The 25349-nt window shown below is 38.1% G+C and overlaps 1 protein-coding gene across 2 annotated transcripts in view; it reads right to left on the minus strand.

Annotated features, from left to right (window-relative positions):
- Window positions 1–351: 351 nt before the first annotated feature.
- The window catches only part of LOC129722931 (coatomer subunit beta), a 71654-nt gene continuing 46656 nt past the window's right edge, over window positions 352–25349 (minus strand). For both annotated transcript variants that reach the window (XM_055676804.1, XM_055676796.1), the window contains exons 5-7: window positions 13374–13644; window positions 13212–13317; window positions 352–583 (exon numbers count right to left, since the gene is read on the minus strand). In XM_055676804.1, coding sequence (XP_055532779.1) covers window positions 509–583; window positions 13212–13317; window positions 13374–13644 — 452 coding nt within the window. In that variant the 3' untranslated portion in view covers window positions 352–508. The remainder of the gene's footprint in view (window positions 584–13211; window positions 13318–13373; window positions 13645–25349) is intronic.

Here is a 25349-nt window from a genome sequence, read left to right on the forward strand (position 1 = left end):
GACCCTGTAGAAAAAACCTTCTGAGCAGTCTCGAACATTTTTTTCCATTTTTTTCCAAAAAACGACTTGTAATATTTAGACCCCTGCGTAAAATTAAAATCAGCTTTCTGAGACTTGCAAATTTTCGAGCTGGGTCCAATGAAAGGGAAAATTTTAACCTCCGAATTTCGTTCAGCGGCCCACTATAGCTTTCAGTTTTTAATATACTTTAAATACGGCGTCAAACAGTGGTGGCAATCGGCAAGTCATCTGTCTATAATAGAGTTAAAACATCGTAAATTTACATAGAATGCGCTTGCGGTGTTTTTTTCAGTTAGGTATTGTCTCAGGAAACACCAAACAAGTCATAGATTTGTATGTCATAAAGCTATTGTAATACTACGATAACATGTATGAAGTCCACTTTATTTTTTTTTTCAAGGTTATGTTAAGAACTTCAGAGTAGCGCAAATTTAATTTATAGAAAATATTATTCAAATTCACACAGTACTTTTGTCGGCTGAGCTCTCTAAGCGGCGACTAACTTCTCCTGTAGACATTTTTGTGTGTGGTTGATTTTATCTCCCAAACTAAGTGCCATGCCCTGCAAATACAAAAAAATATTGTTAAACGTGTTTAGTAAAACAAAGGAGTATTTTTTTAGTTTGTCTGTTCTATACGATAATCATATATTATACATGAACTGGGAGGTGGGAGATTGTCTCAATTTATTACTCTCTAAAATACTTTTATAAACCCAAAAGGAACTTCTAATTGCATGTTAAAAACAAACTACCTTTTTGTGTTTTCTTTTTCAATTCTCAAATAGGTGTAAAACAATACCCCTGACATACAATGTCCTTGCATATATTCAAAAACTAGTGAAACCAGTGTCATGCGGAAGGTAGTGGTGCTTTGTTAATAAATTGATTTACAGAAAAACACTGCAATTTGAAAAGTAAACAAAATCTTCAATTTGCAAGTACATAAGGACCAACAATACGTAAGACAGGAGTCTCAAATGGATCTGTGCACACTGTCCACTTTTCCCGATCAGAAAAGGTTTTTCAGAGACAACATAATGATATACAGATATACATGTACGCAAATGATATTGTCATGTTAGTATGGATTCAACTCAACCAAGTAGAGGCGAAGACAGAAGTGGTTCGCCCAATCGGTTCCATGAATGGACCTGAAATCATGGGTAACGATAGTAGAACAAAAATGGGTTAAAAAATTCCTGAATTGCGGTCGAGGAAGAATTAGTAAGTTCATTCCATGAAAAATTAAGGAATCCGACTCCCCTGATAAATCAAGAATAGAAGCACTACAAATAGAAAGTCAATATGGAATCCCTGGAAGTCCGGGATGGTATTCTACGCGATTTTTCGGGACTCGTAAGTAATCTACGTAAGAAACTGTATTCTACGTTTTCTACGGTAAAAAACCTCTTGCAAATAGAAAACTCTCAAACACTCGAAAATTCACAGTATGAGTCATGAAATGCCATTCGCTGCGCTGATTAGGTGCATTTAAGTAACGGGAGAATTGATATAACAAAAAAAAGAAACACGTAGAAGCAAGAAAGTGTTTTTCCGGACTACTTTGTGATTATGGCGAAACAAGCAATGATAAAGAAACTCAAAAAAGCAAACAAAGTTTTCATTCAATAATTTCAATCGTAATTAACGGTTCAACAACATATTTTTTTTCATCCAAAAATGCTAATGAAAGAAAATCGCATAATAGACGTCACATACAAAATCAGTGCAACAGCAAAGGCGCATCTAAGGCCTGATTTCTACAGAACTATGCTATCGCTGTCAAAACTCATATATTTAAAGTACATCTCAATGGTTCATAGTTCCCCTGGCATATTCCATGCAACTTTAAACGGTTGCAGGAAGAATTCTTTACATCCTCGGAAAAAATAACTCTAAAATTATTAAGGTTTGACGCATTTACGTAAAAAGTGGAACAACTCATTAACTTAGTAACTCCGTAAATACGCATAATTGAGAAACAAGGCGTTTTAAAAACTGAGTAATTATTACTCGCTTTTGGGGTACAGTATTACTCAGTTTTGAGTTAGGTAAATACTCATTTTTTAGGTTCTGAATTGCTACTTAATTTAATTTACAAATTTATATATTGTTTCGAAAATAAAATTAAACATACCTGGGTTTGTTGTTTGTACTGGCTAGAAAGCCCTAGAATATTTTGCAAACGGGAGGTATTTCTAATCCAAAAACTTATGAAACACATTAAAAACAAATTCAATCGATGGAGATTAAAAGCAACGATTTTGAATGTGTAAAAATTCGTTCTCAATTCACACAAAATAATCATCACAATTAAAAATAAATAATATTTTTAAACTTAAATTTGGTTTATTCTTCATGTAATTTACCACAAAAATCTCTGCAGGTTTTCGTTTAATACTCATTTTTGATTAGGTATTCTACCAGAGGTATTCTACGTAGAAAACTCGTCGAAAACTACATGAGGTTTTCTACATGACATCCCTGCTGGAAGTATCCGAAATACGATAGGGAATTAACCGAAAATACCCCCAGCGATGATACTAAGTAATTCCAATAAAATGTCCCAATTTTATCATATGTTTAACTTTCTTATGCTGAAAGTTCGCACAGATGTTTCTATTGGCCAAAGCTTTAATTTTTTGGTATTAACGGTAGACAACTAAAAATTTGGATCTTTTGGAGCTCTCCCAAGTAACAAAACTGGTTTTGTCAAAGTTTTATAGCGCTGTTTTGGCTGTATTAGGCGCTATAAAACTTCGATAAAACCAATATTGTTACTAGGGCTCTGCTCTCTCCACAACAAATGCACACAGAAAGAAATGAGAGTATGTATAAGTAAGCTCTCTCTCCTCTTTATGTCAGTACTTGTTTTGTTTATGCATGCCTAGTTTTGTTTAAAATGACGTCGAAACAAGAAGCGTTCTGCAAGTGCATTGAACAGTTCGCTATGAACTGCATTACAATTTTTGCAAAAAGTTCACGGTAAGTTATTTTGAAAGCGAAAATCTCCCGGTTACGACTGCAAACTTCAACAATATTCCGCCAGGAAGGTAGAGGAAAGCCAGCCAGAGAAGTGGACAGAAATGACTTTTTCCTTCTTGTCTCGTGGTTTGGCTGTCAATCAAGATGTATCCCAGAATTAATGTTGGAACAAAATTTTAGTTCCATTTCTTCAAAAACACCATACCGATGGAATCATATTGCATAACGGGACAAACGATGTAGAAAATTATCCATTGGGTATTTTGTCTTGAAAATTTGGGTACAAGTAGTTCAGACTGTTGTTTACACTGTATTTTGACGCTGTCAGTTTTCCGACAATTGGAAAAAAGTGCCATTACCAGAAAAGCAACATCGCGAATTCATTTTGCGCAAACACCTGGAAGATCGTCAACACTCTCATCGGGACATCGGAAAACAAGTCGGAATCGTGCAGTCAGCGATGAGTCGTATGATTAAACGTTGCTACGAAACTCTGAGCATCGAACGGAAGGAGAAATGCGGTCAGAATGGATGTTCTATAAGTTCGATAAGTGATGCGACATATATATATATATATATATATATATATATATATATATATATATATATATATATATATATATATATATATATATATATATATATATATATATATATATATATATATATATATATATATATATATATATTTATATATATATATATATATATATATATATATATTTATATATATATATATATATATATATATATATATATATATATATATATATATATATATATATATATATATATATATATATTTATATATATATATATATATATATATAGAATTTTTTCTTACGAGTTTTTTTTTGCAGAGAACTTATTGATTGAATAATCAACATTCAGCTCCTTCAGAATATTGTACTCTCAACTTTACAATGCTAAGTTTGACAGCCTTTCACTCTTCATAGTCGTACGCAACCTATTTTCAATCAGTTTCATCTTCGATAAAGACCTTTCTCCAGTTGCGTTCGAGATCATTAGGCTCAAATAAATAAATGTATGCAACTGCTCCAAATCCGGAATTTTTTTCTTGATATCTGAAAAATAAAAACCTACCGCAATTCGAAAAAATGCGATCCGCAAGCAAAAATTTGCACACAATTTGAAAAAGACTGCGCAAATATAAGGCTACGCTGGCAATAATCTACAGAACCTAGGAAAAAACTAGGGGTAAGCGGGGTAAGACCGCCCCCTTAAGCAATTCTGTTTATAGAAAAAAAAGTTGCGGCTGCAATTTAATTTTTTCTTCGCTAATAGGTTCTTCTATTCAATACCCGCATTTAAAAAATAAGAACTGAAATATTTTTGTTTATTTTTCAATTTTTAAAAAGTTTTTTTTTCAATTTTTAAAAATTCATTGAAAATGTGCAGATCTTTTTCATGCGGGGTAAGCCCGCCCACCACCGGGGTAAGATCGCCCACCATTTTTTTAAAGATAAACAATATTTTTAGGGCCGAAACGGTTGATTTTATCGGTATAGTGTCTCTGACAAAGTTGTGGATGGTATTTTTTTTTCTTTTTAAATAAAATATACACTGTGAAAAATCTGAAAAAAAAATTTCTAAGTTTCAACTTATTTTGTTTTCTGATTATTCAAGTTCAGATCAATGTTTAGGTAACTTTTTTGGTTTTCAAAATAAATAGATTTTTCAGAATTGGGGGTTTTCAAGATATTGAATTCATAATATACCTATCTTTAAGCTAAAAATTAAAACTCATTAAACCTGTCTGTATGATTCTTTTGAAGACTTTTAGTAAAAAAATTGTTTTTTTTTTTCATGAAAAATCACGATTTAAAAAATCATTAAACATTGAAAAACTCAGATATCAAAAAACGGCTACGTATCAAGTTAGATAATCCATTTTTACATGTTAAAAAAAATTCAGCAAAATCGGTTCAGTAGATGCTGAGAAAAATTTACCACCAGTTGAAAGAACATGGTTTCGAGAAAAACGCGTTTAAAGTTTTAAACAACGATGATACTGTAATCAATGAAGTAAATTGTTTAGAAATGTGTTACTTACTATTTCCTTGGACGCAGAAGATGTATCCGGTATAATATTTAAAAAAAAAATGGCGAATGCAATATGGTGGAACAAAAATTTAAAAAAGGTATTTGAGTAAAAAAATAATGTATTGGTATCAAATTTTTTAGTCAGCTATTCCTGCTCCATACACTTCTCCTTCCTGGTGGTCCCCGTGGTTCAGTGGTTAGCGGTGTCGGTCGGCTAGCTCTTCCACACGGTTGTGATATCGGGTTCGATTCCCGATCAGGTCGAGGAACTTTTCGAGCTGGAAATTTTCTCGACTCAGCACTGGGGCACGGTGTATCGTTGTACTTGTCCCACAACATACAAAATGTGCTGAAAACAATATCGATAACGAATTCTCTCAACTAATCTAGTTGATCGAGACCGCATTTGCCCCCAGGCTATAGCGTGCGATATTGATTGACACTTCTCCTTCAGCTTCCAGGGAGTTATCTGCAGCACTTTTTTTGGCAGCAGCAATCATTTTCCGAGCTATTTTACTGCTTTCGTTTTTTTTTGACTTCTGCTTTCGAAATTCTTTTGTCGTTCACTTGTAAATATAAATGTGAATAGTGTACCTTTAATTATAGATAGTTAATGCAAGTTTTGCACTGTAGACATTTTAAAAATTTTGTCGTTTTCCATGCTTAAATCAGCAACCAAGTTAGGATGCTCAACAATATCGCACGCTTAGCCTTGGGGCTAATAGCGGTCTCGATCAACTAGATTAGTTGAGAGATTTCGTTATCGATATTGTTTTTTTGGCACATTTTGCATGTGTAGGATAAGTACAACGATACACCGTGCCCCAGTGCTGAGTCGAGAAAATTTCCAGCTCGAAAAGATCCTCGACTCGATCGGGAATCGAACCCGATATCACAACCGTGTGGGAGAGCTAGCCGACCGACATCGCTAACCACAGAGCCACGGGGACCAGGAAGTTAGGATGCTCATTATGCCCCTATTCCCCCTATGCACAGGAGGAACAATGGGTTGCTGTCTTTCACCATTCGATAAAACTACTGATTAATCCTTTTCGATTTATCACACTTTGTGTGTGTGTGTGTGTGTGTGTGTGTGTGTGTGTGACCAATCAACAGACTACAAGAAAATTCGTACAATTACGCACTTTATGTGTATGTATGTGTGTGTGTGTGTGTGTGTTTTTTTTTTTTTTTTTTTTTTAAAGGTGGCGGGGAAATCTGCAAACAGACACCTGAGAAGAGAACTCAGGGTGTGGGGATGAGACTAGGGGAGAGATGCTGGGGTAGTTACACTCGCCCAGACACCTACTGATCCCTGTCCCGACCCACTAAAACCCCTCCAGTCTCCAGCCCTGGTCTTCCCGGAACGACGGTTAAGTATTACGTCGAGGAGTGGCTTTTGTGCGTGATGCACCCTCTTTACTCTTATAACCTCCTAGCTAACTACCTGGAGACTGGTAATTAGCTACCACTGGCGTGTTGGTGGTTGACCCGCCACACACGTTGCAGCTCCAGAACAATCTGAGAGGCGGCCGCACAGACCGCGTTCCAGATGTCCGGGTCGTCGCACATCCTCCGGACTAGATTGTCCGGAGTAGTGCCAGGCCCGCTCACAGCCATCATGTTGCTCCTCGCTCTTGCGAAACGGGGGCATACGAAGAAGACATGCTCAGCAGTCTCCTCCTCCTCCACGCACTCGGGACACATGGGGGACACCGCGTGTCCGAACCTGTGCAGATATTGCCTGAAACAACCATGGCCTGACAGGATTTGTGTCAGGTGGAAGTTCACTTCACCATGTCGTCTCCCGACCCAGCCGGATATCTCCGGTATGAGTCGGTGCGTCCATCTGCCCTTTGTGGAGTTGGACCATTCCCGCTGCCAGCGGAGCATCGAGAATGACCTTCTGGTACCTCGTATGCCCCTTGTGTCACGTTGGTCGAAACACTCTCTGTCCTCCTTGATGGCGATGCTGATAGGCATCATGCCGGACAAGACACAGATTGCATCGTATGACACCGTACGATACGCACTCGCAACTCTCAGGCACATGAGCCTGTAGGTACTTTCCAGTTTACCACGGTAACTGTTAGTACCTAGCGCTCTGGACCACACTGGCCCACCATACCTAAGTATGGACGAAACCACGCTGGCAAGAAGTCTTCGCTTGCTGCCATAAACCGCTGAGCTATTGGACATCATACGAGATAGTGCTGCAATAGCCGATGAGGCCCTCTTACAGGCATAGTCGACGTGACTCCCGAACGTGAGCTTGTCGTCCACCATAACCCCCAAGAGCTTCAGGGATCGCTTCGAGGTGATGGTGCAGTCTCCGACTCTGACCACCGCCTGTTGCTCCGATTTACGGTTGTTCACAACCGTGACCTCCGTCTTATGATGCGCGAGCTCCAGTTTCCTGGAGCGCATCCAGTCCTCGACCTTGCGTATACAGTGCACGGCCGTCAACTCGACCTCCTCGATAGACTCGCCGTAAACCTCCAGCGTTATGTCGTCTGCAAAGCCGACGATCACAACCCCTACAGGGAACTTGAGTTTCAACACTCCGTCATACATGACATTCCACAACACCGGGCCCAGGATAGAACCTTGCGGAACTCCTGCGGTAATTGGGACGCACTTCTGACCCTCCTCCGTGTCGTAAACAAGTACTCGATTCTGGAAATAATTTTCCAGAATCTTGTACAGCGACACCGGTACATGGATGCTCCTGAGCGCGAGCGCCATGGAGTCCCAACTGGCACTATTGAACGCATTCTTCACGTCGAGCGTGACGATTGCGCAGTAGCGTATTCCCCTTCTCTTGCGCTGGATTGCTACCTCCGCCGTCTTGATGACGGAAGAGATTGCGTCCAGCGTGGACCTGCCCTTCCGGAAGCCGAACTGGTTACTTGCCAGACCGTGTACACCCTCCGTGTACCTCACCAGTCTGTTGAGGATGATCCTCTCAAGCACCTTGCCCGCGGTGTCCAGCAGGCAGATAGGCCTATATGCCGATGGGTCCCCTGGCGGTTTCCCAGCCTTCGGCAATAAGACCAGTCTCTGCCGCTTCCACCTGTCCGGAAAGAGACAGTCATCCAGGCACCTCTGCATGACTGCCCTGAACAGCCAGGGGGCCGTTTTTATCGCCAGCCTGATCGCCAGGTTAGGGATACCATCCGGTCCCGGTGCCTTGCTCACCTTTAGGGATTTGGCGATCACGATGAGTTCCTCATTCGTAACCCTTGCCTCCTCCCCTGCCTCGACACGGCTGTCGTCGCTCACGGATTGGATGCTCGGCAGGTTGGCCGACCATCTCTGGTCTATGTCTGAGATACTGGAACGTCGGACGTGAGACTCGACTGCCGGAGGCCAAGGACTTGGCTCGTGGCGTGGAAAGAGTCCCTCGATGATACGCTCCAGCATCGCTGGTGATCGCTCTGCAGGCGCCAGCGCGCCTTTAGTCTTGGCCATTACGATCCTGTAGGCGTCACCCCACGGATTTGTATTGGCACTCGCACATAGCCTATCGAAGCAGGCCCTCTTGCTGGCCTTTATCGCACTCTTTAGCATCGATCTTGCCGAACTGAATGCTGCGCGGCGCTCTGTCCTCTCTTCTTCGTTTCGCGCACGCTGCATCCTCCGTCTTGCACGGAGGCACGCACTGCGAAGGTCGGCTATCGCGTCCGTCCACCAGTAAACCGGTGGCTTTCCATTCCTAGGTTGGCGAGTCCTAGGCATGGTGGCGTCGCACGCCCGCGATAGCATAGCAACTAGTTGGTCAGCAGTCGGGCGGAGCCAACTGCCCCCCTCGCGCTCCCTTCTCATTGCCTCTTCGAATACCTCGGCATCAAAGTGCGATGTCTTCCACCCGCGAACGGTCGGAGTGTTGGCTCTACCCGTCGCTTGCCGCCTCTCGTTGTTGTCTACACTATAACAGACCGCCTGGTGGTCGCTATTAGTGTAGCCATCGTCTACCCTCCAGTTCTTGATCAGTCCTGGGCTGGAGAACGTCACGTCGATGATCGACTCCGCACCATTTCTGCTAAATGTACTTTTGTTCCCAACGTTGGCCAGATCTAGGTTGAGCTTTGCAAAAGCCCCCAACAGGATCTGGCCCCTCTGGTTCGTGAAGCGACTTCCCCACTCAACAGCCCAAGCGTTGAAGTCGCCCGCCACCACCAACGGCGTTAGGCCCGTTAGCTCCATGGATAGGAGGTCGACCATCTGGGTGAACCTTTCGGTAGACCAACGTGGCGGAGCATAGCAACTGCAGTAGAACACTCCGTTTACCTTAGCAACTACGTACTCTTCTTCTGAGGTTGAGACAACCTCCTGAACCGGGAACTTGCTCGTCGTACATATGGCCGCCAAACTGGACTTATCCGCAACCCAATTACCGTTTCCGGGAGGGATGCGGTAGGGATCCGATATGACGGCGATGTCCGACAACGACTCAGTGGCTGCTTGGTGTAGCAGCTGCTGAGCCGCGAAGCAATGGTTCAGGTTCAGTTGCGTCACCCTTACGCCCGTGGTTTCGCAGCCGGCTTACCGGCTGGGCACCTGGGGCCTCCCATAAAGTGTTTGGCGTCCCGTTTCCCGGAACATACCATGCACTTGGGAGACTCCACACAGTCCTTTGCTTTATGGCCTGCATCTCCACAACGCCTGCACAGCTGGCTCCTATCGGGCCCCTTGCAGGTCCAGGACTTATGTCCGCCCTCAAAGCACCGGAAGCAAATGTCTGGTTGCTGTAGTATGCCCAGAGGACATACAGACCAGCCGACCTTCAACTTGCCCTCTTTCAGGGCCAGGTTAGCGTCCGCCGACGGTAGTCGGAAGGTAGCTATCTGGGTCCCCGCCGTGTGTGTGTGTGTGTGTGTGTACATGTATGTATGTGTGAGTTCCAATATGTCGGTGTAAATATATTTGTGAGTTTAGGCCCGACTAAACGTTACTTATTGTATATATTTGGTCAGAAAATGCGCGTGCATTGTTCGAACAGAGCAACATAAAACGTCTCCGCTAATTCTCTCTAGGTGACCCCATACTTTTAGCTGTAACTTTTGAACGCGATCAGATATCCAAAAAAATTCTTTTGGCACAACATTTCTGAATGTGTAAGCATTCCAAAAAAGCAAAAAAAAAATCGATTTCTTCGACTTTCTAGAGTAGGGTCCCCCCTTAATGTGCGTAAAAATTATCAAATTTCCGTTTGTTAAATATTGAGTGCTTTTTATTATAACAAGTCTCATTAACTGATAGCATGTGACAGATGTCAGCGGTTTAAAACAACAAGATATACAACATCGGTGCGGAGAACGAAAAGTTGATCTATATTGTCTGGTTCTATTCAAGTTTCGCTGGTGTAAATCTAGTATAGAGTCAAAAATAGACCACCGCTGAAGATGCCCTTACATACTGCAACTGTTTTTCCGCGAGGACTAGAAATCGTACAAAAAAACCGTGCAAAAAACTCGTGATTTGAAAAAAAACCTAAATTAATCCACCTTGCGGTGAGACCCAGCCTTTCTCATTCGAACTTATTATTTGTTAAAATAGATTTACATTAACACTTAAAAATGCACCTTGATAATTTCTGCTGGATTTGTTATTCATTCTAAACAACAAAATTTTGGTAGCCAACAGCACAACTATACCGAACATTTAAAAAATAACATTCACACACATATGAACATACATTAACACATATACACTAAGGTCGCTTTTTACGCGGGGGATACGTGTCGCGTAAAAAAAACCGCGTAAATTCCGGAATCCGCGTAAATTCCGGAATCCGCGTAAAAAAAACCAGCGTTAATTCTGCATTCTGAGTGAAGGGAAACCGAAATCCGCGCAAAAAAAAATACCACGTAAATTCCGGAATCCGCGTAAAAAAACGCGTAGATTCCGGAATCCGCGTAAAAAACCGCGTAAATTCCGGAATCCGCGAAAACAGGCGCGTAAAAAAAAAACCCGCGTAAAAAGCGACCTTAGCGTACATGCAAATAACATTAAATTCTTTCAAATATATGATGCGATTTTGTATTTGATTGTGGTATATTTAGATAATATTTAGATTGTTCATGTCAACTTTAGTCAGTTGATTTCAAATAATTTATAATTAAATGTTTTTCCTTATACATTAATACTGAAAATGAAATTCTTTAACGCAGTTAATATTACTGATCGTTTCTAAGGGGCATCCAATGAATGGCCAAATACCTATCAATATGGGTTCTTGAAACCTGGATTCTACCCAGTGGCCAGAATCCGATTTTAGAATATTGAATAATTGGAGCATAGTAATTTCGAACTTTGATCAAAGCAGCTAGTTTTAAACAGCCTTTGGGTTTTGTTTCTTTGTAAGTTTAAGAAACAACCTGTTCGTTTGACACCTGTTTTTTTTTTTTTTAATAAGTCGTGTAATCTTTGAGAGAATAGACTTTCAATATTTTTACAATTTAACACATAAAGGTTAAAATAAAAGTCCGATTACATTGGTCAACACAAGTATGACCCCGAAGGTCAAACTAAGAAAAAATGAAAAATTATAGCTTTTCCTGTGATTTTTTTTCTTTCTAGAGCAACTATTGTGAGCTTTAGAGCAGCATATTTTTCGATTTCGTCAACCAGTGTTATAATTAAATGAAATGGGAACCAATAGAGCAGCTGAACTTTCAATTTCAAACTAAGATTGTTGAAATCAGTCATACCATCTTTGGCAAAACGAGTGAATTGAAAAAGTTTGCTGGACACGTTTTTTTTTCATAACCTACATGTTCAATCATCATAAAATTCGTTATTTACAGGTTTTGAAGACAGTCCGTTCATTCGATACCTGTTTTGTTCGAATCAGTTGTGTAGTTTCTGAGATAATGGAGTTTCATAACTTTTACATTCTGATACATAACAGACAAGGTTATAGTCCGATTATAATAGAATTCAATAGGGTCTTATCAGGCAACTAGACCTTTCTATTGCAACTTATTTCGTGAAAATCGGTCCATCCATCTCTGAGAAAAGTGGGTGAGTTCAAGCAGCCTTAGAAACATGTTTCTTTTCATAGCCTGATTTCACATTATTATACATAACGGACAAAGTTAAAGTCCAAAAACAATAAAATTCAATAGGGTCTTATGGGGCAACAAGACCTTCCGTATGACACTAATTTTGTGAAAATCGGTCCAGCCATCTCTGAGAAAAGTGAGTGAGTTTAAACAGTCTTTGAAACACGTTTTTTTGCATAACTTTTGAACCATAAGTCCGATCCTTATAAAATTATTTTACAAATAGTTCAAAAAACAAGCCCGTTCTTTTGATACCAATTGTTCAAATCGGTTGTGTAGTTTCTGAGATAATGAAGTTTTGTGATTTTCACATTTTGATACATAACCTCGAAACTAAAAATCCGATTGCAATAAAATTCAATGGGGTCTTATGGGGCAACTAGACCTTTCATTTGCAATTAGTTTTATTGAAATCGGCCCAGCCATCTCTGAGAAAATTAATGCTCAGCTCGTCGAACTAAGTCGATTGATATATGAAATTCGACCCTTCGGAGCACTTTTATATCTTTGGTTTTTCCAGTGATTGCTATACCTTTCTAGGAGAAAGGCAAAAAGAGCATGGTACATAAAATTACGTTTTGTGGAAAACTGTCGTAAAAAAACGTGTAGAATAAACCGTATAAAATAAAATAAGACTTTACTGTATTTGATTGCACATACCACGTGGCCATCTTTGGGGAGGGAGGGGGTTTTGGGTAATGTCCACGGTCCATACAATTTTTTTTAAATTTAAACAAGCAGTTGTCCACGGAGGGGGGGGGGGGCGGGTCAAAATCGTTAAAAATCTGTCCACGTGGTATGTGGATGGCCCCTAAGCAAATTTTTCATATAGAATTTTTATCTATCCTGATCAATAACGTTATACGACCAATGGCCTAAGCTTATGTTCAACTTTAGATTCAAAATAAGAACTATATGAAAAAAATAATAGCAATTATAGCAGCTACGATTATCACAAAATAAAATGATAGATGATCAAAAAACTACCAATGATTGCTTATATGCTGTATTTGTTTTGACATTCTACAAATTTTCAACCCGTGAGGCATGGCTTTTGGCTCGTTATATTTACCTGACTTTTAGCTCGTATCCTTATATGCCCAGTGACTGGAGCATCAGGGCGATCCAAAGGTTTCTCAATACTAAGGTTTGCTAAGGCGTCTTCACCAAAAATCGATCTGAAAATAATTGAAAATAATTATTGATTGTTTGACACTATCTAAAAATACACTACCTGGCATACATGTTAGCAGCCATAAAACCGCATTGTCCAGAAAGTGCTTTTTCTGGTGTGAGACATTTCATATTGGTTGATTTTAATAGCATTTTTAGATAATCGTGCAAATCAGTTAATGTGGTATTAACTGAAACTTTATTCTCCCATTCGAACTCGACCCACATAGCACGAAACTCAGTGTCGGTACAGCTCGCCGGCACAATATAATCCATAATATCGATATGAATAGTATTCAATACTACAACATTCGATGCAGTAGTGTCATAAACTAAAAAAAATAGTAAAAATTAGTTATCTAGAGTTTACATTTACTGTCAATCGTTTGATATATTCTCAATGGGAATACACTAAAGCAGTGGTGTTAAACCGGTAGGGAATTTTCCCTCAGGGAGGAACAGGCCACTGAAGGTGGGAATTGCGAGTGGGAAAACTTCATGCAATGTTGGAAGAATGTCATCAATGGTTGATGACAAAAGTCCTAGTCCTAGTTGAATATGAAACTTATTTCCCTGATATCAAAGAACAAGATCTGGACTTGGTCCGAAACACTTTCCGAATAGCAGGGACGAAAGTACCTGATCGATTTCAGAATGAGCTCATTGACCTGCAAAATAATTCTAGATCGAAAGAGTTATTCGAAGAAAAATCACAGTGCGTTTTTTGGGCCACGCTGATTGGTTCTTTCCTAATATCAGGGCATTAGTGTTACGAGTATTGCTGCCAACTGTGTCGACGTATTTATGTATCGTCAACCGGGGTGAGATTGAGCCATCCAACCCGTGACTTGTCGGTCAACTCTTCCGGGTCAGAAGAATAGTCTTTATTGGTTAAGTATTCGAGGAAACATATTCAAGCAACATTGGTCTTGTGATCGGCATGGGATGGCTGACAAACAATGGATTTGTATGGCACAATCTCACCCCGGCTTACGGTATATTCTATAGCTCTGGGACAAAGGGAACCTAAAGGAGTAAATAGTACTTCAGCTTAACTTCAAGGAAAAGTATTGACATCATGATTCCACTTGCCCCTTTTTAACCTATACGTTCTTGAAGTTATCGGAAAAATAAGCTAAAATATGATATAACTTTTTAAGGAAAATTTCTGATGATATATTTCTTTGGCAAAAATGTGTGTTTGTGTGCTCTAACAATTCCTCCGAACTACACTTGCGTGTAAAAAAGTTAAGTACAAAAAGTTAAGTAACAAAAGTTAAGTAGGGACAAAAAACTAACTTTTAAATAAGTTCCATGTAATATACTTTATAACTTTGTACTGAAATAAAGATAGGATTTTCTTTTGTTCAACAAAGTTTCATATTTTTGAATTTTCTACAACTTTGTTGAATAAACTATTCTTCTATCTCTTAACACAGAAAAGTGAATTTTTTCATTTTTAGTATAGTAAACTTCTCATATTTTTTGACGATTTTCGATTATGCGGGTCATTCATACAAACAACTGTTCCGAAGACACAATTAAGCTAGAATGAAGGTGAAAGGCGCTATGGAATTAAGTTCCACTTTTTGCTTTATTGGACCACTGTGCAGTGGTCTAAACTCGAAAAATCGTGATAGTTTTAGATTTAACTGTGAAATATTGGTTTTATGTACCCAGTGTCTTTGGCAAGCTTATTATATAAAACGGACTCCCTACCGGGAACTTGTCATTTAATGCGGATTAAAAAAACGCGTACACAGTTTCCCGTACGCACGGTCACATGACCGTGTGGAATTACCTCTAAGAGGAGATTAATTTTATTAAGGGGTTATATACCTTTTTGGTCGAGAAAAATGAGGGAAGTTTGAATTTATTTTTAAGTGCATAGTACCATTTTTATTGCATCAAAGTGGTATTTTTCTGGAAGTACAGTTTATTACCAAAAAATACGTTTGATTTTGAGATATATCAATTATTACTGGAGTAATGGCCGTTTCCCCGAAACGCTTTTTTTTGCAGAGCTTGCGGTGATCCTGATAGAGACTCAGCGGGTCAACTGAATTTGGAAAACTCATATTATTTCATTAGTTTAGAAGAGTGCCGTGTCCTTGAACGATCGCTTTTATAAGTATTTTGTTTTCAGTGCAAATGGGAACGTTTCCCCAAAAAATGCACGTTTTTAGCGCTAAAAATGCATTAAAAATTTTTTTGCGGCAAAATGTAACTGTATGTTTCAAAAAGCAATCGTTCACGGACCGGCGAATTTAATAATGAAAATTTAAAAAAAAAGATGAGAGAAATCGGTTCAGTAGTTTTCCCGCAATCACGATCACGGCAAATTCATTTTTCGACAAACACTATTCCGAGATAATCGCGTTTAAAGTTTCAAGTTAAGCTAATGCGGCCGTAGCGAGGCGTGTTGCAATTCGCTCTAACTTTCGCCCTATTGCTGAGATCTTTATGAAATTTGTGAAAATGTTCTCGAGATGTTGTAGTTCAAGATAATGTAATAAAAAAATTCGATTTTTTGAAAACTAAACAGGTATATAACCCCTTAAGTACAATCTCCTTACCGCTAGCCTAAATTATATCTTCAATCTTGCTTATTCTTCGCCATTCTATGGCCATTTCATTCTGTTTGAGCAATAGCTCTAGTGTACAGGGGAGCAAAGAGCGGCGATTAATTAATGCTCTCGATCGCTGAACTCACCTAGGTCACTCGCGACACTGCTGAGTGCCTCGCGCGATTGTACTTATTCCTTAATGTTTGTTTCAATTGCGCTTACGGGTAACTTTTTGCAGTTTTCGTCACCCAAGCCAAGCCAACTTGACTTCAAATGTAAGCAAGTTCTGACTAGAGACTGTGTTATAAAGAGATACGCAAAGAGAAAAGCAGTAAATATGGCAACCCTTTGCTAATATTCTATTCCAAACAATTCTGGCAACCACATTTAATTTCGCATAACTTTTCATACGCACTAGAAAGTGTAATGAAATTCCGAAACTTTGTAAGGATGTATAACTGAGTTTCAAAGCTTGTTTATACATTTTTTAAATTTTCAATGCATCACTCATAACACGAGCATAACGAACACATTTTCCGTTCAAACCATAATTGCACGTGGTTCACAACAATTATACTGATTACAATACACATTCTGTACGAAAAGTAACACTCCTGAGTTTGTTTACTTTGCACACTTGGAGCCTCGATTTGACGGTTCACTTGGAGTTTTCGACCTCACTCTTTGCGTATCTGTTCATAACACCGTCTGTAGTTCTGAACTCACTCAAAATATCTTTCACGTTATTGTTACGTGAAATTTCCTGTACTTATTTATTTTCTGTCTTTTTTCATGATTTATGTGACAAACATAACATCTACGTGAAAATCACATGCATACTATGTTTTATCACGTAGTATCTACGTGAACTTGGCAACGTCAAACAGAATGAACTCTTCGTGCGAAAATACAAGAACCAAAATGGCGAGGCTGTTGTGTAATTCGGTCTCTGAACATAAAATTGATTTTATCGATTGCTTGCCAATGAGTGAGATTTAGAAAAACCTTAAGAATTCGACATGGAATCTTTAGCTTACAGATTTTGCACAGATTCAGTTCGAAGATCCAGGAGTTACCTGAACATAAACAGTAGCAGCTAACAGTAATTATCGACGGTGAATGTCTTAATATTTGTCAGTTTTTATGTCGTTCAATCCATTTTCGGATTGGAAATTCCGCATGCCCGTGCGATTCATCTAGCAACATATTTCGAAAAATTCTGAAATCTAATTTCTCTCTTAAGAATTTGGGAAACCACAATCGAAATTTATACGTTTTATAAAACGTAGTAGCTATCCGTTAATCAAATGCTTTTCACTTTACCGGTAGTTGAATTCTACGTGGAAATCACATGAAACGCATATGTCTACTGAATAATATTCACAGGATAAATCATCTCACCAGATCATGATGAACTTAAATGACAATCACGTAAAATCTACGTGGAAATGACAGTGGAAAATATTCACATAACTTTTCCGGTAATTATAACGTGAAAATTATTTTGAGTGTACTTTTATGAAAACGGCTGATGGCCGTGTTCTAGCAGTCTCTGTAAGCCTCATGGAAAGAATCCAGTAGAAGACCGACTTCTTTCCGGGTTCTAAATATGCTACATAATGTAACGGAACGCTGTAGGAAGCAATGACGGAATGCGGGGTGCCGTTACAACTAGGCCTTTCTTTTGAAGTTTTCGGTTTTATGATCAATCCCCCTAACAGTTAGGTATAAAAATTATTTTTTCTAATTTTCAAAATACCAGATTGCTTTCTTCAGCAAAGTTGTAGAAAAATCTATAAGAAAAAGAATTGCTGAATACTGCAATCTTCTATCTGTACGTCTGATATGACAGAATTGAGTTTTTCGAGGAACACCCCTCAAAATTATTTTTTTGTTCATAACTTTTTCTGTAATCGACGAAACAATTCAATATGTTCTAAGATTTTATTCATATGGCTAAACCTCGCAACTTTGTAGAATAAATTGCTTTGATATTTACATTTGTTGACAATGGTGCTTATTACGGGAGTCCCTTCACGGTGAAATATATTTCACTCTCACGCTCACTTCACTTTTTAAGACCTATTCCCTATTCGTTTTTTCTGTTTTTAACTAGATCATGACGTTTTCTGCATTTCTAAGACATTTGCCATAAAAAAATGTTTTTTTCGGTATCGAAAATTTCATGAACTGTGCATTTTTTTCATCGGGCAAAAAGTTGAAACTTTGACCGCTTTAAGGCAAGTTCTGATTCGTTTCGTTACTGAAATATAAATCCAATATTTACCGTTAGATCACAAATCAATCAATTATCAAGACTTATTTCATCTTCGTGGAATTATTTCACCGTTCAAAATGCTCGTGAAATAATTCCACGCGAAACTTCGCTTTTTCCGTTTTCACTTCACTGATATGACACTTATAATAACCCAGATTTCACGGCAGATGTCACTTTTGACGTTTTTCTCATTTACGTGAGTCCCGTAATAGGATTTTGTTCACTTCACTTTGATTTCACCGTGAAGTGACTCCCGTGATAAGCACCAATATATTTCTAGTTTTTCGTTGAAAATAGCAATATTTTGAGTCCGAATTTCTCGGAAGGTTGCAACTAGTTGCAAATCAGACTATAAGCATTTGAAAGCCTGGAGTGGAGCCATCCTTCAAGCTGTTACTTCTGAACAGTGGAATCATAAAGTAGGCAACGTCAATTGTATTAAATATTTCAACTTCATACGACATAATTGTTAAATCTGGCTGTTACGAGAGGGGTTTTAATTTCATTCAGTGTTCGGTTGGATACAACTAGAAACTGTTGAACTCTTATGAGTAACGCAGTTCTTTCGACAAACTATCAAATGCATACAGTCTGATTTGCAACTATTTGCAACCTTCCGAGAAATTTGGACTCAAAATGTGGCTATTTTCATCGAAAAACTAGAAATATATTGTCAAAAAATGAAAATATCAAAGCAGTATATTCTACAAAGTTGCGAGGTTTAGCAAAATAAATAAAATCTTAGAACATATTGCATTGTCTCAACGATTACTATATCAGACTACAGATGGAAGATTACAGTGTTCAGCAATTCTTTTTCTTATAGATTTTTCTACAACTTTGCTGAAGAAAGCAATCTGGTACTTTGAAAATTAGAAAAAAAATAATTTTTATATCTAACTGCTAAGGGGATTGATCAAAAAACGAAAACTTCAAAACAAAGGCTTTGTTATATGGAATGAACTTGCTGTAGACACTGGGTACATAAAATCAATATTTCACAGTCAAATCTAAAACGATCACGATTTTATGAGAATCGAGCACTGTGCATTGGGAGCGTGTTCTTGCGTACCCTTACCAACACGCAGAGAATCCTGAGTAAGAATCCCCAGGATACCTTTAACTCGGTGACGGAATCGTGAAAGGAATCGCAAACACGATCCGGAGGATTCCCACTCAGGATTCTTATTCAAGAATCCTAGAGCCATATACAGGGCATTCCTGAGGATTCTTTTGTTAGGAATTCTTTTCAAGGACGCTCACGAATCCAATGTGAGGAATCCTAGAGAATCTATGCGAATCGTATGTGTTCGTCCGGGTAGTTTAGTTTTTGCCTATTTCAACTAAACATATAAAGCCTGATTGGCATCATTCTTGACTTCTCTGGCCTTCAAAATATTTTTTAGTAATTTGAAGTTTTAACCTTCCCTGGGCTTTGTAGGTTTTTGTTGGCGATTCGTAACCTAAGATTCAAATCATGTTTTTTTTTAAATATTTTTACATCAATTATGAATAATTCGGTACACAACTTTGAAACAAACTCAGACATAAATGACATTAGACGTTGATCCTGTAAAGTGGTGATTGTTTTGATGTTTGATCGCCACTTACTGTTGATTCCCTTATCAGTGCGAATGAGAAGAAAGACAAATTAGAGAAAAACAATCGAAGCCAACTGTTAGTGTACGGAACAATTGCGGGACTAGCGCTAGGATTAGGATTGGTCGATCTTGAATCGATCTACGGAGGATCGATCACTTCAGCCCCGATTCTCGATTCTTTTGATCAATTCTTCAGCCCTGGAAAAATCGAAAAGATCGCTTTTTTTCGATCCGATTCTTTCGATCTTTTGAAAATTTTATTTATTTTGCAGCGTGTAGAACTTTTTCTAGATGCGAATTTGAGTAATTGTCAGGTATCGTGTGTCATGTGCGGTTGTTCCAAGGGGATGACATCATGCTATCCCTTTCTAATGTGAGAGTGAAGAGGTCTTCCGGCAACCATTTCAAGTTAAATGGAATTTGCGCTGGACTTTTTTCGTATCTGTCGGCGAACCGCAGACCGTTGAGATGTTGACGCAGCAAATATATGAGATTTGACAGCGATAGCATAGTCCTGGGTCATTCAAGCTCAAGCTACCGTGTACCGTTTCTGGTCAGGTCAGGCATCGTGTATCGTTTCCGGCTAATGTTATCTTATCGGCTCTTGAATGGTTGCGTGCGGTTATAACATAATCCTGCCTCCATATAGTCCATTCCATTCCTGCCCATAATACAACAGTCGAACCAAGCTCCAAAAACATTATTTCGAGTAATCGCGTTTAGGGATTTTTTGTTATAGGGGCTTATTACAGAAAACGAGGCGAGTAACGAGTCGCCTGACCAATTTTGATATTGCAGATGGTGAGTCGGCTGGATTTTGGACTGTTCGACTCAGCTATCACCAGCCAAGTTTCACTCGTATTCTCTAAGGAAAAGTATTGACATCATGATTCCACTTGCCCCTTTTTAACCTATACGTTCTTGAAGTTATCGGAAAAATAAGCTAAAATATGATATAACTTTTTAAGGAAAATTTCTGATGATATATTTCTTTGGCAAAAATGTGTGTTTTGTGTGCTCTAACAATTCCTCCGAACTACACTTGCGTGTAAAAAAGTTAAGTACAAAAAGTTAAGTAACAAAAGTTAAGTAGGGACAAAAAACTAACTTTTAAATAAGTTCCATGTAATATACTTTATAACTTTGTACTGAAAAAAAGATAGGATTTTCATTTGTTCAACAAAGTTTCATATTTTTGAATTTTCTACAACTTTGTTGAATAAACTATTCTTCTATCTCTTAACACAGAAAAGTGAATTTTTTCATTTTTAGTATAGTAAACTTCTCATATTTTTTGACGATTTTCGATTATGCGGGTCATTCATACAAACAACTGTTCCGAAGACACAATTAAGCTAGGATGAAGGTGAAAGGCGCTATGGAATTAAGTTCCACTTTTTGCCTTATTGGACCACTGTGCAGTGGTCTAAACTCGAAAAATCGTGATAGTTTTAGATTTAACTGTGAAATATTGGTTTTATGTACCCAGTGTCTTTAGCAAGCTTATTATATAAAACGGACTCCCTACCGGGAACTTGTCATTTAATGCGGATTAAAAAAACGCGTACACAGTTTCCCGTACGTACGGTCACATGACCGTGTGGAATTACCTCTAAGAGGAGATTAATTTTATTAAGGGGTTATATACCTTTTTGGTCGAGAAAAATGAGGGAAGTTTGAATTTATTTTTATGTGCATAGTACCATTTTTATTGCATCAAAGTGGTATTTTTCTGGAAGTACAGTTTATTACCAAAAAATACGTTTGATTTTGAGATATATCAATTATTACTGGAGTAATGGCCGTTTCCCCGAAACGCTTTTTTTTGCAGAGCTTGCGGTGATCCTGATAGAGACTCAGCGGGTCAACTGAATTTGGAAAACTCATATTATTTCATTAGTTTAGAAGAGTGCCGTGTCCTTGAACGATCGCTTTTATAAGTATTTTGTTTTCAGTGCAAATGGGAACGTTTTCCCAAAAAATGCACGTTTTTAGCGCTAAAAATGCATTAAAAAATTTTTTGCGGCAAAATGTAACTGTATGTTTCAAAAAGCAATCGTTCACGGACCGGCGAATTTAATAATGAAAATTTAAAAAAAGATGAGAAATCGGTTCAGTAGTTTTCCCGCAATCACGATCACGGCAAATTCATTTTTCGACAAACACTATTCCGAGATAATCGCGTTTAAAGTTTCAAGTTAAGCTTATGCGGCCGTAGCGAGGCGTGTTGCAATTCGCTCTAACTTTCGCCCTATTGCTGAGATCTTTATGAAATTTGTGAAAATGTTCTCGAGATGTTGTAGTTCAAGATAATGTAATAAAAAAATTCGATTTTTTGAAAACTAAACAGGTATATAACCCCTTAAGTACAATCTCCTTACCGCTAGCCTAAATTGTATCTTCAATCTTGCTTATTCTTCGCCATTCTATGGTCATTTCATTCTGTTTGAGCAATAGCTCTAGTGTACAGGGGAGCAAAGAGCGGCGATTAATTAATGCTCTCGATCTCTGAACTCACCTAGGTCACTCGCGACACTGCTGAGTGCCTCGCGCGATTGTACTTATTTCTTAATGTTTGTTTCAATTGCGCTTACGGGTAACTTTTTGCAGTTTTCGTCACCCAAGCCAAGCCAACTTGACTTCAAATGTAAGCAAGTTCTGACTAGAGACTGTGTTATAAAGAGATACGCAAAGAGAAAAGCAGTAAATATGGCAACCCTTTGCTAATATTCTATTCCAAACAATTCTGGCAACCACATTTAATTTCGCATAACTTTTCATACGCACTAGAAAGTGTAATGAAATTCCGAAACTTTGTAAGGATGTATAACTGAGTTTCAAAGCTTGTTTATACATTTTTTAAATTTTCAATGCATCACTCATAACACGAGCATAACGAACACATTTTCCGTTCAAACCATAATTGCACGTGGTTCACAACAATTATACTGATTACAATACACATTCTGTACGAAAAGTAACACTCCTGAGTTTGTTTACTTTGCACACTTGGAGCCTCGATTTGACGGTTCACTTGGAGTTTACGACCTCACTCTTTGCGTATCTGTTCATAACACCGTCTGTAGTTCTGAACTCACTCAAAATATCTTTCACGTTATTGTTACGTGAAATTTCCTGTACTTATTTATTTTCTGTCTTTTTTCATGATTTATGTGACAAACATAACATCTACGTGAAAATCACATGCATACTATGTTTTATCACGTAGTATCTACGTGAACTTGGCAACGTCAAACAAAATGAACTCTTCGTGCGAAAATACAAGAACCAAAATGGCGAGGCTGTTGTGTAATTCGGTCTCTGAACATAAAATTGATTTTATCGATTGCTTGCCAATGAGTGAGATTTAGAAAAACCTTAAGAATTCGACATGGAATCTTTAGCTTACAGATTTTGCACAGATTCAGTTCGAAGATCCAAGAGTTACCTGAACATAAACAGTAGCAGCTAACAGTAATTATCGACGGTGAATGTCTTAATATTTGTCAGTTTTTATGTCGTTCAATCCATTTTCGGATTGGAAATTCCGCATGCCCGTGCGATTCATCTAGCAACATATTTCGAAAAATTCTGAAATCTAATTTCTCTCTTAAGAATTTGGGAAACCACAATCGAAATTTATACGTTTTGTAAAACGTAGTAGCTATCCGTTAATCAAATGCTTTTCACTTTACCGGTAGTTGAATTCTACGTGGAAATCACATGAAACGCATATGTCTACTGAATAATAATCACAGGATAAATCATCTCACCAGATCATGATGAACTTAAATGACAATCACGTAAAATCTACGTGGAAATGACAGTGGAAAATATTCACATAACTTTTCCGGTAATTATAACGTGAAAATTATTTTGAGTGTACTTTTATGAAAACGGCTGATGGCCGTGTTCTAGCAGTCTCTGTAAGCCTCATGGAAAGAATCCAGTAGAAGACCGACTTCTTTCCGGGTTCTAAATATGCTACCTAATGTAACGGAACCCTGTAGGAAGCAATGACGGAATGCGGGGTGCCGTTACAACTAGGCCTTTCTTTTGAAGTTTTCGGTTTTATGATCAATCCCCTTAACAGTTAGGTATAAAAATTATTTTTTCTAATTTTCAAAATACCAGATTGCTTTCTTCAGCAAAGTTGTAGAAAAATCTATAAGAAAAAGAATTGCTGAATACTGCAATCTTCTATCTGTACGTCTGATATGACAGAATTGAGTTTTTCGAGGAACACCCCTCAAAATTATTTTTTTGTTCATAACTTTTTCTGTAATCGACGAAACAATTCAATATGTTCTAAGATTTTATTCATATTGCTAAACCTCGCAACTTTGTAGAATAAATTGCTTTGATATTTACATTTGTTGACAATGGTGCTTATTACGGGAGTCCCTTCACGGTGAAATATATTTCACTCTCACGCTCACTTCACTTTTTAAGACCTATTCCCTATTCGTTTTTTCTGTTTTTAACTAGATCATGACGTTTTCTGCATTTCTAAGACATTTGCCATAAAAAAATGTTTTTTTCGGTATCGAAAATTTCATGAACTGTGCATTTTTTTCATCGGGCAAAAAGTTGAAACTTTGACCGCTTTAAGGCAAGTTCTGATTCGTTTCGTTACTGAAAAATAAATCCAATATTTACCGTTAGATCACAAATCAATCAATTATCAAGACTTATTTCATCTTCGTGGAATTATTTCACCGTTCAAAATGCTCGTGTAATAATTCCACGCGAAACTTCGCTTTTTCCGTTTTCACTTCACTGATATGACACTTATAATAACCCAGATTTCACGGCAGATGTCACTTTTGACGTTTTTCTCATTTACGTGAGTCCCGTAATAGGATTTTGTTCACTTCACTTTGATTTCACCGTGAAGTGACTCCCGTGATAAGCACCAATATATTTCTAGTTTTTCGTTGAAAATAGCAATATTTTGAGTCCGAATTTCTCGGAAGGTTGCAACTAGTTGCAAATCAGACTATAAGCATTTGAAAGCCTGGAGTGGAGCCATCCTTCAAGCTGTTACTTCTGAACAGTGGAATCATAAAGTAGGCAACGTCAATTGTATTAAATATTTCAACTTCATACGACATAATTGTTAAATCTGGCTGTTACGAGAGGGGTTTTAATTTCATTCAGTGTTCGGTTGGATACAACTAGAAACTGTTGAACTCTTATGAGTAACGCAGTTCTTTCGACAAACTATCAAATGCATACAGTCTGATTTGCAACTATTTGCAACCTTCCGAGAAATTTGGACTCAAAATGTGGCTATTTTCATCGAAAACTAGAAATATATTGTCAAAAAATGAAAATATCAAAGCAGTATATTCTACAAAGTTGCGAGGTTTAGCAAAATAAATAAAATCTTAGAACATATTGCATTGTCTCAACGATTACAGACAAAGTTATGAACAAAAATTAATTTTGAGGAATGTTCCTCGAAAAACTCTATTTTGCTATATCAGACTACAGATGGAAGATTACAGTGTTCAGCAATTCTTTTTCTTATAGATTTTTCTACAACTTTGCTGAAGAAAGCAATCTGGTACTTTGAAAATTAGAAAAAA

Source organism: Wyeomyia smithii, chromosome 1 (genome assembly GCF_029784165.1).
Source record: "Wyeomyia smithii strain HCP4-BCI-WySm-NY-G18 chromosome 1, ASM2978416v1, whole genome shotgun sequence".
NCBI classification, from domain to species: Eukaryota; Metazoa; Arthropoda; class Insecta; order Diptera; family Culicidae; genus Wyeomyia; species Wyeomyia smithii.